This window comes from Ipomoea nil, unplaced genomic scaffold (genome assembly GCF_001879475.1).
Source record: "Ipomoea nil cultivar Tokyo-kokei standard unplaced genomic scaffold, Asagao_1.1 scaffold1558, whole genome shotgun sequence".
In the NCBI taxonomy this organism is placed as follows: Eukaryota; Viridiplantae; Streptophyta; class Magnoliopsida; order Solanales; family Convolvulaceae; genus Ipomoea; species Ipomoea nil.
In genome coordinates, this window is record NW_017617986.1 from 82,293 (window position 1) to 99,792 (window position 17,500).

Sequence of the window (17,500 nt, forward strand, 5' to 3'; positions counted from 1 at the left end):
GTAGTTAATTAATTGAGTGGAGCATATTAAAGAGTGTTCTGCAATAAGAGAACTCTACAAGAATGAACTCACAATTAGTGGGATACCAAGTATTATGCACGAACCCAGAAAAAAAATAATTCGAAGAATAGCTAGCCAAATGTAAAAGAAAAAGTTCAAAATTGAATTGATTCAGCATCCGTGCATGAAACAATATTTGTTTCATGATAATACATTAGTGATAATATTGTAATTTCTAAAATATTTATATATATATATTTTTTAATGCACTGTCTGCATTTCACAAGATCATACTAATCATAAAAAAAAAATTGTGTTTAATATAGTTGCCCGGAGGTTATAGTAGCAGATGACAAACATCCAATCAGTTTTGCACGTAACCCTAGCACAGCAATACTCGTGCTGCGGCCCCAAACCACCTGCGTATAAGAGCGGCAATTGTTGCCGCTGGTGCAAGAATTCGATGCGTGGTCATAGTCCTTCTTCTCACCCATCCACAACTTCATGGAATCCGCCGGAGACAATTCGGCAGAGGCCACCGCAATGTTTTCCCCATACAGCCCGTTAGAGTTCTGCGGCACACAGTCAGCAGACCTCTTGGCGGCATAGGATTCGGCGATGTCTGCTAAGGTGGAGTTCCAGTTAACAGGTGGAGATCCAACAGTTTGTCGGGCCGCGTTATGTGCAGCAACAAACCCTTTAACGCAATCAGAGTCACAGGCGGATTGTACGAAAGATGTTTGGGCAATGGCGGCTAAGGCAATTATGGAGATGGTGAGCTGCAGAAAAGAAAACTCCATTTCCTTTTTATTGTGATTTGCTGCAATAAAAAGGAAAAGTAAGAGGAAATGGAAAAATGTGTCTCTATCTGCAGAGATGCAATGGCCATTGGCATTGTGTTATAGGGTATTTATAGGATTGTTTGTATCCTAAAAGAATGGATTGCTTTTAATAATTTGTATGGCTTAGAAATACAAGAATAATGGTCACCTCACAAATATTTATAGTAGAGTATGTATAGGAAGAAAGTTAGGTAGGTTGAAAAAATTTGATGTTACACTTTATCTGCTTTGCAAGTTTTTTGTTGTCATTTGGTCTCTCAGTGACATATATTGGGTGGGGTAGAGGCAGAAGGGATTATACAATTTATGCAGATAATAAGCTAGGTTTCCCACTCCCAATTCATTAACATTCAAGATTAGCATAAACAGCACTCTGTCGGGAAATTTGGATACAAACATATTTCTTCTACTTTTATTTTACTGTATGTTATACTACTTGTCTTCATCAAAAGCTGTCAAATTGTAAGGTTTACCATTTTTATTTTTTATTTTGGGATAATAAGGTGATATTCAAATTGAAGTGTTGGTTTTATAACACTGGGTCAAAGGTTGGCCATCGTAAACTTTGGAGTGACATGTATGAAAATTAGCAAACAAAAAGATTGGCTCGGAATTATTGAATTAAATTAAATGTGTATTAATTGTGTATATTGTATTGAGTATCGAAAATCTAATTACAATCTCTTTTTTAGGGTTTATGAATACATCTTGTCTTCATCATATGGCACCTCTGGTAGACCTTAGCTTTAATGAATACATCTTTTGGAACCTGTTTTCTTTCAAACTTTAAGCTCTACCGACCACTTTCTTTATCAAATTAAAGTTTTTTTAGTTGGGTTTGTCGAAAATTCACATCTTATAACAGATAGTAAACTTTACTGGTTCATCTTACTATTATAAGATCTATTGACTTAACTTTCTTCATCTCAATTGTTGAAAGGACTATTGATTTGTGAAGCTCTACCGCGTGTTTTAAGTTCTTCGGGAACTAGGCTTTTTTGAGTAGATCATGAGATCATCTTCTAATTTGAAGGTAGATTACTATGGTGAGTTGTGATATTGATGGTTCTAAATGGGGTTTTCACTCGGGGAATAGGAATGGTGTTTAATTTTTTTTTTAAGTGAAAATATAAATAATTAGATCATTTTCAAGATTTAGATAGATGGATTTATGCAACAGTTAATCTGTCTTATGCATGTTATTAAATTCAAGTAATATTGTAATTCGCTTAGATTTCGAAAGTTGACCTCTAATTTAAAACCAACTCATGCTGGCAAATTTAGAGCAACCAATAACATTAACAATTAAAATGTGAACTAAAAGTATATAATTGTCTATGCGACGACGGATATGGTTATAAAAACTATAAACTATGGTAACGAACACTCATTGTCAACTGTAATTTAACTCATTTGACTAGAATAGTAAGCTTTCTCTTGTATGTATATGCATGTGTTATACTTTAATACAATATACTAATACACATTAATTAATTGATACTAACATAAATTTTTTCCTCTGTATACTAATTTATTATATTACTACATACGTATATACATACATGTGTATAATCAACAATAAAAAAAGAAACAAAAACCTTTAAGAGACGCATCAATTCAAACAAAATAGGAATAAAAAATGAGCACAAATAATACAATCTAAATTTCGTAATGAAGTAAACCACTAATAGATAATCAAAAAGTAGATCGATGCTATATAATCTCTTTGTATTTTTTTTTTTTTTTGGGTACATACTATGTAATCTCTCTATGACGTTGAATAACTTAATAGTACAACTAATTAAATAACGTATGATATAAAATTTCCTATCAAAGGAATGCTGTCCAAGTTTTTGGAGTTAATTATAAATATTTAGATCATTTTATAGATTTAGAAAGATGGATTTAGACCAACAATTATAAAACATTTTTTGAAGAGACATTATCTTGTAATTAAATATCTAAGTTATATTACAAAATATGTTATCGGGGCCGGTCCTATCATTTTATAGGCCCGGGACAAAGTAAAAAAGAAGGGCCCTTAATATATAAAGTTAAAGTGTTTATATATATATATATATATATATTAGTTCAAAAGATTGTGTTAATTGAAAACAATTCAAGGATAACTTTGAATTTTTATTTACATATAATTTTTTTTAAGACTTTATTAAAAAAAAAAAAATAGTTGGACTAATCCTGGAGTAGTGATCATTCAAACTTTGGGCCCCTACATGAAGTTTAATTATAAATTAATTTAATCTAATAATAAAATAATAAAAACATATTAAGTGTCAATGAAGGTTGGTACCCTTCATTTATGTCTGTTTTTCTGTTATCTTTTTTTGATACATTAAGCTATAAATGTTGTACTATATTATTTTTTGGACAACAATGCCCCTACCGTTATAACTTCAATTATCTATTTCCATTACTCTTACAATGCACTTGCATGCACCATATATTTTCTTACCTTCTTTAATTATAATAATATATGTAGATATTATGTAAGAATATGTAAAAATAAATTATTAATCATACCATAATTATTAATATACTTTTAAATATATAATATGAATTCTACAACTATAAACTTTGTGAATTTTTTAAAAATTTATAAAATTTTATTTTTAAAAAAATTATAACTATGATTTTAACATTGAATACTAATGTTGGGCATTAGTTTTACGCATCGCGCATTGAAAAAATTAGTATTCTCTTATATATATGAAGTATCTATTAATTGAATTATTATATTAAATGATTGTAATGGTTAAGTGAATTTAATGTTAAATAGTAATTTTGAAGTTGTGGGTTCAAATATATGCTCATGCAATAAAATTTTTTTTTTCTCTTAACATTATCAAAAAAATAAAAATCCAAGTTAGGGGAGCCCTTTCAACATTGGGCCCTGGCGGGTTCCCATGTTGCCCGCCCCTCTGGGCCGGCCCTGTATGTTATATATATTTGTTTACAAAGTATTTTATAGAAATATAATAAATATTAATATTTTGTTCAATAGTTACACATGATAACCTACGACACACATTTCACAACACATAAAACATGTAGGGAAAAAATTATCACTATCAAATATCAACATGTGCTTGTAAGATAAGGAGTTCATATTGTTAGAATATTTTATTCTAATCTTATTGTGTTCAAATACCATTTTGCCAGGGACAAGAGAACTGTCCCTCACTCGACATTACCACTAATTTAAGGGAATCTAAAGTGGCCAAAACAGCTAGCACGCTTTTGCCAAAGAATGGAACTACAATCCACAAGAAAAAGAGGAGAAATGTGGAGTAATTGTCGAGCTACCTATACGCTATAGCGCAGCGTTTTGTATATGTCTTCTCTCATACAAACCAATCACTTGGTCAGAAACAGCCCACACAATGGCCTGTCCAGGCAGGATCCTCATAAGCCGGGGAAGTAACCCCTTCCACAAAGCACGTATACCTTCTTCGGTACGGTGTATATAGTTGAGATGGCATGAAACAGTCCTCTGTACTTCAAATCACCCCCTGATCGGCTTTGAGCCATCAGCCTCGTTTTCACAACGTCGAAAGGTCCAGTGCATATAGGACCAGCTGTCCCTGCAAGGAAACCCGAAATCATAGACTGCCATGGCTGAAGGACATTCCCATTATCAAATGCATTCTTGGCTGTGAACATTGCCGCCTGGTTCGTCCCATTTCGCATAACTGTTGGGGCAGCCCCTGCCCACAGACCACGAATCCCGTTTTCACGAACAATCATTCGGGCACAGTGTATACTGTATAGGCCCCTTGTACTTCAGGAGCTCAGGGCTTAAACCTCTCTGCTGTTGTAGTCGGATTTTCACCACCTACATCAACATAACTAGCTGAGCTATCGACCTTAGACACAATAGAGATGTGACTTAGGGCCGCAATGATCAGAACCAAAAGACCAGCAAATCAAACTACATCTGAAATGAAAGACTAAATACGCATGTCTACATGCAACTTGAGAGACCCGAGATAGAAGCAAGAGATTCAAATAAAAGCTTAATTTGCAGCTACGATGATAAAAGAAGGTTCTTTAGTAATGAAAACCTTGCAATCAATAATAGATAAGTGAATTTCCCTCTTCAATCATATAGTTAGTCAAAGAATGCTGAATTTCACATTACACTGAAATTTAAAAGATTTCAAATATTTTGATAATCCAAATATTGAGTTATATCGTGATGATACCCTAGAGCATATCTATACTTTGTGGACAAATTGGAGGTCACTTTTGAATATAAAATTTCTGAGACCTTGCATCAAGTAAGACCGAGGGTTTAAAAAGTGTTCCACCTGGAGTAGATGTTGAAGATTGGAAGTGGTTTGTCACTAACAAATTTATGACAGAAAAGTTTCAAGTATGTTGATCTGATATGGTAATGACGGTTTTATATATTATAAAAAAATATTTTTTATTTAAATAATCACTTACATTTGAAAGTTATGCAGAAAATCAGTTAGCAAAACACTAAGAATAGGTCAACATCAGATATGGGAATGCCTATCGCACAGGGAGTAACCCACATAGAGAAATCATATTGAAAATGTACCAAAAAAAAAACAGTTCTGCTAGTTATATATGAATTTTTTTTTCTTTTTTACCTAGAATGACATTTGTTTTTCTCAACTTATTGGGAGGTAAAGATTCACAACCGCCTGACTTGGGAGTAATTTTCTTAAAGACTAGAAGCAAAATTGAAAAATTAAATGGGACAAAAGAAGAAGAAAAATATGTAAGCTAAGTGTCATTATTTAGCCTTTCTGCATTAATCTTTTTATCTTGATATACTTCTGCATTAATCTTGTTTACTTGTAAACTTTTTATAGAATGAAATTGTGAAGATTATTAGGTCTAACCCATCACTTTCAAACCTTGAAATTGTTGAAAAACATTTTGGACAACAACGTCATGGTCATGTATATGGTTATGGGGGTGGAGTGAAGCGAAAAAACTTAAATGACACAAAATCTATTTACATCAAAGAGCTAGAGGCTAAACTCCATGAGAAGGATGAAGAAAACCGTGACCTTAAGAAGCGCATGCATATATTTGAAAGTAGGTCGATCCGAATAGAGAATGGAGATCCACCATTAGTTACAACTACAACTACTAGTGATGACATCCAATAGGTACATAAAGTTAATGGAGAGAAACCTTTAATGTTGTTTATTATATAAGGAAATAACTAACTGATATTATTTTTTGAGTTCCTTATACAAAATGACTAAATTTTTATTATTGCAGGGTGCTTAGAACTCAAGATATGAACATTAAATAGCGAAATTTCACTGAAATTTTGCACAAATTCAAACCCTAGCTTAAATCCAAAATTGTTTAGCATAAACACACACATTGATACAATCAGATCACTTTTGGATGAATTTGACAGCTTATTACATTACAATAGAAAAGCTAACCTTAAAAGCTAAACCTCAGTTCTTCACGGCGGCGGCAGTTGAACCGACGACGATAGAGGATGGAGGCGGCGATGGCGGCAAAGGTTGGACACGGCGACGGCGTCGAAGCTTGGACGTGGCGGCGGTAGGATAATACCTATAGTTTCATTTTATATACACTATAGTTTTATTACAACACAACTACAGTATTGTTTTGATATAACTACAGGTTCGTTGGATAATATACACTCAAATATGTGAAATTATTATTCAGTTTCATTTTGTATACACTGTAGTTTCTTTTCAACACTACTATAGTTTCGTTTCAATTCAATTGCAGTTTCACTTGATAATATAAAAACAATATGTGAGACAGTTTCAATTTAGATACACTGTAGTTTCATTTTGTAATTAACACACCAAAAATACGCGCTCCGTTAAGCTGTAACGGCTGCCATTTCTTTACTTAAAGAAACGGCGCCGTTTTTGGATCATGGTCTACAAAGCTTTGTGGACCGTGGTCCATGATATAATTGCTAAAAAACCAGGCTACCCACAAGTATATATTGATAAGTACAATTTATATATTTAATTTAGATAGATTATTATAATAAATTAGTTTTATTTATTTAATATTATATTTATTTTAAAATTTATTTTATATTTTGTATTAATATAATAGTTATTTGAATAATTTAAGCTTAAATGTCATTTTTGGGCCATGGGGAATACATTTGTTAATTAATAAGAGTTGGGCAAGGTGGAATTAAAGTAGGTTAATTCATTTTTTTTTTTTTTTTTTTTTTTTTTTTTTTTTTTTTGCATTTGGCCCAACTTACATGTTTTATTTGTTTTTTTTTTTTAATTTTATTTCAGCAGCCCAAACTACACATGCATGATGCAACCGTGTGCACCATGCATGGTGCACACGGTTGTACAAACGACGTCGTTTTGACGTCCGACTTTAAAAAAAAAAATCAATAAAGAATTGCATAACTACGCATCCATAACTTCATAACTATAAATCCAGAATTGCATAACTACACATCCATAACTTCATAACTATAAATTCTGAATTGCATAACTACACATCCATAACTTCATAACTATACATTCAAAATTGCATGCATAACTACACATCCATAAGTTCATAACTATACATTCAAAATTGCATAACTACACATCCATAACTTCATAACTATACATTTGAAATTATAACTTCATAACTATACATTCAGAATTGCATGCATAATTAGACATCCATAACTTCATAACTACAAATCCAGAATTGCATAACTACACATCCATAATTTCATAACTATAAATATAGAATATGAAATTATAAAATTATGAACATATGTTTACGTAACTAAAGGCAATCGAAAATGATTTTTTTTTATTTAAGTAAAACAATGCCGTTTTTGCATCCGTATGCAATATGGTGCACACAGATGGACAACATAAATTGCCCCGTTTAATATATTTGTCCTTTCTTTATCTTTTTTTCCTTATAAGCTTTTTACGTACGTAGACACCAGCGAAACTTCTTCCGAGCGTCTTCTGTGAACGCAGCGACAGCATCGGCAATGGGAACTCCGTTCGCGGTTTGCTGCGATGAATGACTCCATGGGCGAACGACTTCTGCGGTTGCTTCGAACTGCTAGTCTGCTACCACAAACGGACGAAATCAACTGGAGCTTATTTTCTTTGGTGCGTAGGATTTAGAAAATAAATATTATTTATTTTCTAGGTTTTATGTGGTTGAAGAAATTGATTCAATTTGAGGATGTTAGGGAAATTAGGATTATTTTTAGCTGATTAGGGTGCTGAAATTAGTATAAATAGGCCTAAATTATTCAATAGAGGACAGTCAGTACATTTTATTATGATGTGTTGTTAAGTTTATTTTCCAACTCAATAATAATTGAAGTTTTAGTTATTTTAGAATTGTGAGATCTAATTTGATTTTCTTTTATGCTACACTATTTATATGCCTTCTATTATCTTGATATTACTGCTTTGATTAATTGTACAAAAAGGATCTGTTGTTCAATTTTCAATTCAGTAAATTGCCATTTCGAATTCTTAAATCTGTAATTGTTTAAGTGTTCTAAACCTTAGTCGTAAAATAACATAGTTGATTATAAAAGAGATTTTCAATCTTATGTTATGGAGATGTATAGTCTGGTTTAAATGGACTGAGCTTGCGAGTCTGTTGGCTAGAATTGGTAGTCTTTCTAATTCTTAATGCTGATAGTTAATTAAATCCTAAGGGCTTATTTAGGGTTGTTAATTATCTAGAGAAGTAATTGAAGAGCCTGTTTTGATTACCGATAAAGTAAGGAGAGATATGCTGTTAGATCGAGCTTGTTAATAACAATAACCAATTTGGTGTAGGATAAAATAATTTACACTTGGCTAAAGTGTCATCTAACACCATAAACCATATTTGATTATTCATCCCGCACCATGAACTTTCATATCGTATATATCAAGCCACAAATCAAGAAAAAAAAATCACCTAGAACTTTTAGCAGGTTATCATATCTTCCTGCTGACATGGCCTGATGTGGCATTTCTCTTTACCTTATGTTGTCCATGTAAGCATTTACATATTTAAAAAAAAATTATTATATTAAAAAAACTATAATTTTCTTCTCTTTATTTTCATAATTTATACTTTTTCAAATTTTCAATTCCAATGTTTCAATTTTCTTTTGTTTTTTCGAGAATTTATGTTTTTGGCTAATTTTTTGTTTAGTATTTTTCTAGTTTTCCTAATTTATAGAAATGCTATTTTTTTTTGTTTAGTATTTTCCCACATAAATATATCCATCATCACTTTGAACAATAGTTATGTTGTGCAACCGAATGCACCATGCATGGTGCATACGATGCAAAACGACGTCGTTTTAACTAAAAACGCGCGTCCCACTTAAAAAATTCAGGTTCGATTCTCGGCAATAGCATTATTGTGGATGTATAGTTATGAATTTCTGGATATATAGTTATGAATTTCTGGATATTTAGTTCATTCATTGCGGATATTTAGTTCAATGATTGTGGATATTTAGTTCATTCATTGTAGATATTTACTTCATTCATTCACTGTGAATATATAGTAATGAATTTATGGATATATAGTTATGAATTTCTGGATATATAGTTATGAATTTATGGATTTTTAGTTCATTCATTATGGATATTTAGTTCAATCATTGTGGATATTTAGTTCATTCATTGTGGATATTTAGTTCATTCATTGTGGATTTTTACTTCATTCATTCACTGTGGATATATAGTTATGAATTTATGGATATATAGTTATGAATTTATTGATATATAAAAATGCTATTGGCGGGAATCGAACCTGATTTCTTTTTTAAGTGGGACGCGCGTTTTTTTAACCAAAACGACGTCATTTTTACATCCGTATGCACCATGCATGGTGTATACGGATGCACAACATAATTTGCGAGGGCCCTTTGAATATATATTGCTTATTCATCCACATAAAACCATTTAGATGGTCAACAACTAAACCAAGTGAAATGAAAAAAAAAATGAAATGAAGTTACTAATATAAACTGTAAAATATATATATTGCGAAGAACAAAACAAAATAAACTCCCAATTCATAATCTACTAGCTAGTTAAAAAACAAAATCATACATATATAGTAGCTATAAACACCAGCTAGTTAACAAAAAACAAAAACAAAAATAAAAATAAAGAGAAAAAAAAAAGTGACTTCATCAATCTTCATTTGGCTTCATGGTCCCATTGAGCTTGACTCTGCGCAAGCTACAGAAAAGAAGAAAGCATTGTCAATTAATCATAAACTGCTAAGAGCCATCTACATGAGTTATTTAAATCCGCATTATGTTCAATTAAATTACCTGACATTCTAACAAAGCTTTCCTGAAACAAGTCTGTCCCTCTTTCACTTCCTCTCCCTCCTCCTCTCACTCTCCCTCTCACAGCAGTCGATGGTCTTCCTCTTCCTCCAACAGCAGAAGAACCATCACTCTTCCTCTAACAGTAGAAGAACAAGCAGATTCTGCTTGTTGGGTTGACAATGTAGGACAAAATCGTTTGTTATGTCCATTTCCCTTGCATAATTGACATGTCATAATTCTTCCCTTTTTAGACAACTTTCTAACTCTTCAATCATTTTTTACTTGTTTTTTTTTTCATTTTCTTCAAGCTTTTTTTTTTTTTTTTTCTTTGGCCTACCAGTCATCTTCATTGGAACATGAGCAAGTATTTCATCACCTTCAGTCCTTGGCCAAAAGATTTCCCCATTCAATGACTAGTAAAATTTAATTAGAAGAAAACATTATATTCCAGTTTTGTATTAATTAATTAATAAACTAATGGTCTAATAGCTAATTTCATATATGAATGCTGAACTGTAAACACGTATTCTTTTCCACTTTTCTAACACTTTGTCCCTATCTTTTCAAATCAAAGAAGCTTAGTAGGACCTATTGTATCAAAAGCATACACATTTGTATTCACAGCAACTGTACATCAACATTATATTATTCACAGCTTTGCGCATAATATATGTGATGTGCATAAATTTTTCTCTTTTCTGTGAATAATATATATATATATATATATATATATATATATATATATATATATATATATAATATAATGCAAAGAAAAGAAAAAAAAATGTACGCATCATATATATTATGCGCAGCAACAGTACAATATATATAATTCACAGAAAAGAGAAAAATTTACACATTATATATATATTATGTGCAGCAATAGTACACACACACACACACGCACACACACACACACACACACACACACACACATATACATATATATATATTATTCACACAAAGATATAGAAATATTATATAACAGAAAAGTATAGAAACATACATGTTAACCCAGCTAGCGCGCTTCGTCACTTTCAACCTGCCGTCACCTTCAGCCTTCCGTCGCCTTCAGCCTAGAAACATACCCACTAAATCAACTTAACATGGACTTTCCACGCCTGGGTCATCCTCGTTTGAATGCTACGTCTTTGGTTGAGCGTGGTTTCATATACGATTTGGGGGGAAACTGGCGCCATGTCAGCAGGAAGACAGGGAAACCTACTAAAAGTTCTAGATGAATTTTTCTTTTTGGTTTGTGGCTTGATATATGTTAGGAACATATGTATTAGGATTTTGATGATACCAATGTAACTTAGATTGTAGACCCCTAACTTTTTGTCATATCTGTTGCTACCTTCGTTCTAGACGAAAGGTACCATAACTCACTGTGTAATTCGTGTTAAGGTAGTTAAACACACGAAACCGAGTTATGATCTTTTAGTTAGGTTTCTTTGAACGAAAGAAGAGCGGATGATTGAAGCAAAGCTACATCTTGGACAGACCACGAATGGATAGATGATCCTTTACAGCCGTGAACAGAAACCGAAAGTAATCTATCGTCCAGAGACATTATTTCTAACGACCAGACTGCCAAGACAATCCATCTTCTCTCAACTCAAGAAGAATGTTGTGTCTCAGCTGATGGATCATCCTAGGAATATGTTATCCTAAGAATGAAGAGCACACTAATCAAGGTGCATTAAATGTCATTGTACCTCTTTTCAGAGCTAGAAGACAAAACTTGCAGAAGTTCTTGCCTCCAACGACTATATGGTACAACTGCATTTAATGAAGCATTAAATGCACCAGGCTCTCCGGTTATTACCCACTGGTTCATAGGTTTGAAATATCATCTCCTCCAACGGATGGATATTTTCTCTCCTATAAATACCCATCTTCTCCATGATAGAAGTTGCTGGTTTTTGTCTCAACTGATCATACATATTCAAAAGCTCCTTATACAAGTTCACTCTCTTAAGCTTTTGAAAACTAGTGTTTCAAGGTGTGAAGTTTACAATAAGAATTATCAGATTTCATCCTCACAACCTTGAAGAAGTCTTGCAACTTATATACGTTGATCATCCATCATTCAACTAGTTAGTCAAGACTTCAACCCGTTGGAGACCTCGCAGATCTTTTCTTCCAACCCTCAGCTCTAAAGAAGACGTTGATAGAGGCGGAGTAAACTCTAGGAGTTGAAAAACCTTCAAGTAGCTGTCCGGCTTAGTGATCAAGGAAGCTAGCTTGGTGTTATTTGTACTAGGAGTGATAGTGCAACCTTTCACAAGTTGTGAAAGAAGAGTGGAGTAGGCACAGTTGGCCGAACCACTATAAAAATCTCTCATCTCTCTCTCTTTATTTTTTCCTTGCTTTACTTTCGTGCATTGCATATTATACAATCTCAACCGAAAGTTTTCATAAAGCAACAAACAGTGCAAAGCAATATAAAACTCGTCTAGCATATCCGCTGCGTAATAACCCTGAAAGGAGTTATTTCTGTGAAAATCGAGTTGAGTCTATTCACCCCCCCCCCCCCCACCCCTTCTAGACTCTCCTTTCGACCCTACCGGGACCAACAATATATATGATGTGAAAGTTTGGGATGAATAATCGATTATGGTTCATGGTGCTAGATGACACATTAGCCTTTACACTTTATTTCAATGATCACTTCTTTGTATCAATTCTGACATTATGTCTTGGGTTGGATACTAGTTTTCCTGTGATTCATTTTTACTTAATATTCTTTGTCATTTTATTAATGCTTTTTGAACTCGAATTATCATTCCATTCTTTATTTAAATTTTGGAATAAAATTAAATCGAACCAATCTCTGTGGATACGACCTTACTCATCACTATTGCAAATTATTAGAGTAAGTAAATTATTATTTGTTGGATTCGACACCCACCATATATAATGCACTTTGCATCTTTCTGAAACGGAACAATAGATAAGTGTCTTCTAAACCGTACCTCACGGTCTTCAGTTCACCCAATCCCATTTAAACATCCCACTCATCCTGGTCTAACGTACAACTACACCGTACTTTAATCGTTAGGAACAATAACCCCCAGGATCGGAATCAGCGTGTGAAAGTAAAATCAGAAGCAACATACTTGGGTTAACGAGTGATCACGGTCGTCGAAGACGGTGAATCACCAGAAGCATTATTCAAAATCCAAAGGATATCAAGATTCGAATTACTGGGGATGGGCACCCGCCTGGGCCCAACGTTGGGAGGGGCCCCCTAACTTTGTTTTTTTTTTTTTTTTAAAAAAAATAAAAATAAAAAATTAATGAATTTAAAACAAATGTTTTCATATCCAAATATTTGAATCCATGACTTCAAAATTATTTATTAATTTTAAATCTACTTAACAATTACAACAATTTGATATATTTATCTCAGTTAATAGATATATATTAGTGAATGTTGAATTAATTTATGATTATACTTCATATAGGGTCCCCAAGTTTGAATGGGCACTACTCCAAGGCTATTATACAATGTTATTTTAATAAAAAATATATATATGTTTACAGAAATTCAAAATTATTATTTTGTTATTTTCAATTAACCCATACAATCTTTTAAGAGTTTTTATACCATAACCAGGGTCTACCTTACAAGGTGGACCCTGGTCCTAAACGGCGTATAAATTATGTATTTTTAGTATTAGAATTGTGAACTTCTAGAATATAAATTGTGTTTCTAAGTCAAAACACATAACAACTTAACAACTATAGAAGGAAATTTGTGAATAAAGTACAAGGTCATCAAATCCTAATACTTCGTATGTTAATATTGTGTGACTGCAGTATTTGAAAAGAACTTGTGGATACAAAATAAGATGATCAATTACATATATATTAACATTGTGTGTTCGTAGTATACAAATTGTGAATTTTTAAAAGGTAAATTATGATCATTTGGGCCTAAGTCCACCTTGCAAGGTGGACCCGGGTCCACAAAATAATTTACTATCTTTTAACGTCATATATTAAGGGCCCTTGTTTTTGTTTCGCCCCGGGCCTATAAAATGATAGGACCGGCCCTGCCAACAAGCCATGCCTCATCTCCTCCGCCATCAACCACTGGCCGGCCACCACTCTCTGGCACTCTACCCAGTACCTCCTCGACGCCCTCTCCACCTCCATCGTTTCCCTCCACCTTACCCCAACCGTCCGAGCTAACTCCGTTACCTCCCTTCCTACATCCCCTTCTTCCCTCTGCTTCGCCTCAACACATGTCGAGCAGCTCTCTTTCCCTGACGCAGTTGACTCTGTTGCATCCGTGTGCACGCAGATGCACAACATAATTTGCCCCGTTTAATATTTTTGTCCTTTCTTTATCTTTTTTTCCCTTATAAGCTTTTTACGTATGTAGACACGAGCGAAACTTCTTCCGAGCTTCTTCTGTGAACGTAGCGATGGCATCGGCAATGGGAACTCCGTTTGTGGTCTGCTGCGATGAATGACTCCAGGGGCGAACGACTTATGCGGCTGCTTCGAACTGCTAGTCTGCTACCACAAACGGGCAAAATCAACTGGAGCTTATTTTCTTTGGTGCGTAGGATTTAGAAAATAAATATTACTTATTTTCTAGGTTTTATGTTGTTGAAGAAATTGATTCAATTTGAGGATGTTAAGGAAATTAGGATTATTTTTAGCTGATGAGGGTGCTGAAATTAGTATAAATAGCCTGAATTATTCAATAGAGGACAGTCAGTACATTTTATTATGATGTGTTGTTAAGTTTATTTTCCAACTCAAGAATAATTGAAGTTTTGGTTCTTTTAGAATTGTGAGATCTATTTTGATTTTCTTTTATGCTACACTATTTATATGCCTTCTATTATCTTGATATTACTGCTTTAATTAATTGTACAAAAAAGGATCTATTGTTCAATTTTCAATCCAGTAAATTGTTTAAGTGTTCTAAACCTTAGTCGTAAAATAACATAGTTGATTATGAAAGAGATTTTCAATCTTATGTTATGGAGATGTATAGTCTAGTTTAAATGGACTGAGCTTGCGAGTCTGTTGGCTAGAATTGGTAGTCTTTATATTTCTTAATACCGATAGTTAATTAAATCCTTAGGGCTTATTTAGGGTTGTTAATTAGCTAGAGAAGTAATTGAAGAGCCTGTTTTGATTACCGATAAAGTAAGGAGAGATATGTTGTTAGATCGAGCTTGTTAATAACAATTACCAATTTGGTGTAATTTAGTGTAGGATAAAATAATTTACACTTGGCTAAAGTGTCATCTAGCACCATGAACCATATTTGATTATTCATCCCGCACCATGAACATTCATATCGTATATATCAAGCCACAAATCAAGAAAAAAAAATCACCTAGAACTTTTAGCAGGTTATCATATCTTCCTGCTGACATGACGCCTGATGTGGCATTTCTCTTTACCTTATGTTGTCCATGTAAGCATTTACATATTTAAAATTTTAAAAACAAAAATTATTATATTAAAAAACTATAATTTTCTTCTCTTTATTTTCATAATTTATACTTTTTTCAAATTTTCAATTCCAATGTTTCAATTTTCTTTTGTTTTTTTGGAGAATTTATGTTTTTTGCCTAATTTTTTGTTTAGTATTTTTCTAGTTTTCCTAATTTATAGAAATGCTAATTTTTTTTGTTTAGTATTTTCCCACATAAATATATCCATCAGCACTTTGAACAATAGTTATGTTGTGCAACCGAATGCACCATGCATGGTGCATACGATGCAAAACGACGTTGTTTTGACTAAAAACGCGCGTCCCACTTAAAAAAATTCAGGTTCGATTCTCGGCAATAGCATTATTGTGGATATATAGTTATGAATTTCTGGATATATAGTTATGAATTTATGGATATTTAGTTCATTCATTGTGGATATTTAGTTCAATCATTGTGGATATTTAGTTCATTCATTGTAGATATTTACTTCATTCATTCAGTGTGAATATATAGTAATGAATATATGGATATATAGTTATGAATTTCTGGATATATAGTTATGAATTTATGGATTTTTAGTTCATTCATTGTGGATATTTAGTTCAATCATTGTGGATATTTAGTTCATTCATTGTGGATATTTAGTTCATTCATTGTGGATTTTTACTTCATTCATTCACTGTGGATATATAGTTATGAATTTATGGATATATAGTTATGAATTAATGGATATATAAAAATGCTATTGGCGGGAATCGAACCTGATTTCTTTTTTAACCAAAACGACATCGTTTTTGTATTCGTATACACCATGCACGGTGCATACGGATGCACAACATAATTTGCGAGGGCCATTTGAATGTATATTGCTTACTCATCCACATAAAACCATTTAGATGGTCAACAACTAAACCAAGTGAAATTAAAAAAAAAAATGAAATGAAGTTACTAATATAAACTGTAAAATATATATATTGCGAAGAACAAAACAAAATAAACTCCCAATTCAAAATCGATTAGCTACTTAAAAAACAAAATCATACATATATAGTAGCTATAAACACCAACTAGTTAAAAAAAAAAAAAAAAAAAAAAAGAAAAGTGACTCCATCAATTTTCATTTGCCTTCATGGTCCCATTGAGTTTCACTCTGCGCAAGCTGCAGAAAAGAAGAAAGCATTTTCAATTAATCATAAACTGCTAAGAGCCATCTACATGTGTTATTTAAATCCGCATTATGTTCAATTAATTTACCTGACATTCTAACAAAGCTTTCCTGAAACAAGTCTGTCCCTCTTCCACTTCCTCTCCCTCCTCCTCTCACTCTCCCTCTCACAGCAGCCGATGGTCTTCCTCTTCCTCCAACAGCAGAAGAACCATCACTCTTCCTCTAACAGTAGAAGAACCAGCAGATTCTGCTTGTTGGTTTGACAATGTAGGACAAAATCGTTTGTTATGTCCATTTCCCTTGCATAATTGACATGTCATAATTCTTCATTTTTTAGACAACATTCTAACTCTTCACTCATTTTTTGCTTGTTTTTTTTTCATTTTCTTCAAGCTTTTTTTTTTTTTTTTTTTTTTTTTTTTTTTTTTTTTTTTTTTCGCCTACCCGTCATCTTCGTTGGAACAGGAACAAGTATTTCATCACCTTCAGTCCTTGGCCAAAAGATTTCCCCATTCAATGACTAGTAAAACTTAATTAGAAGAAAACATTATATTCCAGTTTTGTATTAATTAATTAATAAACTAATGGTCTAATAGCTAATTTCATATGCAGAACTGTAAACACTTTTAATTTATGTATGAGTTAATTACCAAAATGGTCCCTTGACTATTGTAAAATACCAATTTAGTCC

The 17,500-nt window shown here is 32.7% G+C and overlaps 1 protein-coding gene and 1 pseudogene across 1 annotated transcript in view; both read right to left on the reverse strand.

Moving 5' to 3' along the window:
* The window catches only part of LOC109189528 (pathogenesis-related protein 1-like), a 2,068-nt gene extending 1,268 nt beyond the window's left edge, over positions 1 to 800 (reverse strand). The window contains exon 1 of the mRNA XM_019340136.1: positions 420 to 800. Within this exon, the coding sequence (XP_019195681.1) occupies positions 420 to 800 (381 nt within the window). The remainder of the gene's footprint in view (positions 1 to 419) is intronic.
* Positions 801 to 4,008: 3,208 nt separating this feature from the next.
* LOC109189529 lies at positions 4,009 to 5,788 on the reverse strand (annotated as a pseudogene).
* Positions 5,789 to 17,500: the final 11,712 nt, after the last annotated feature.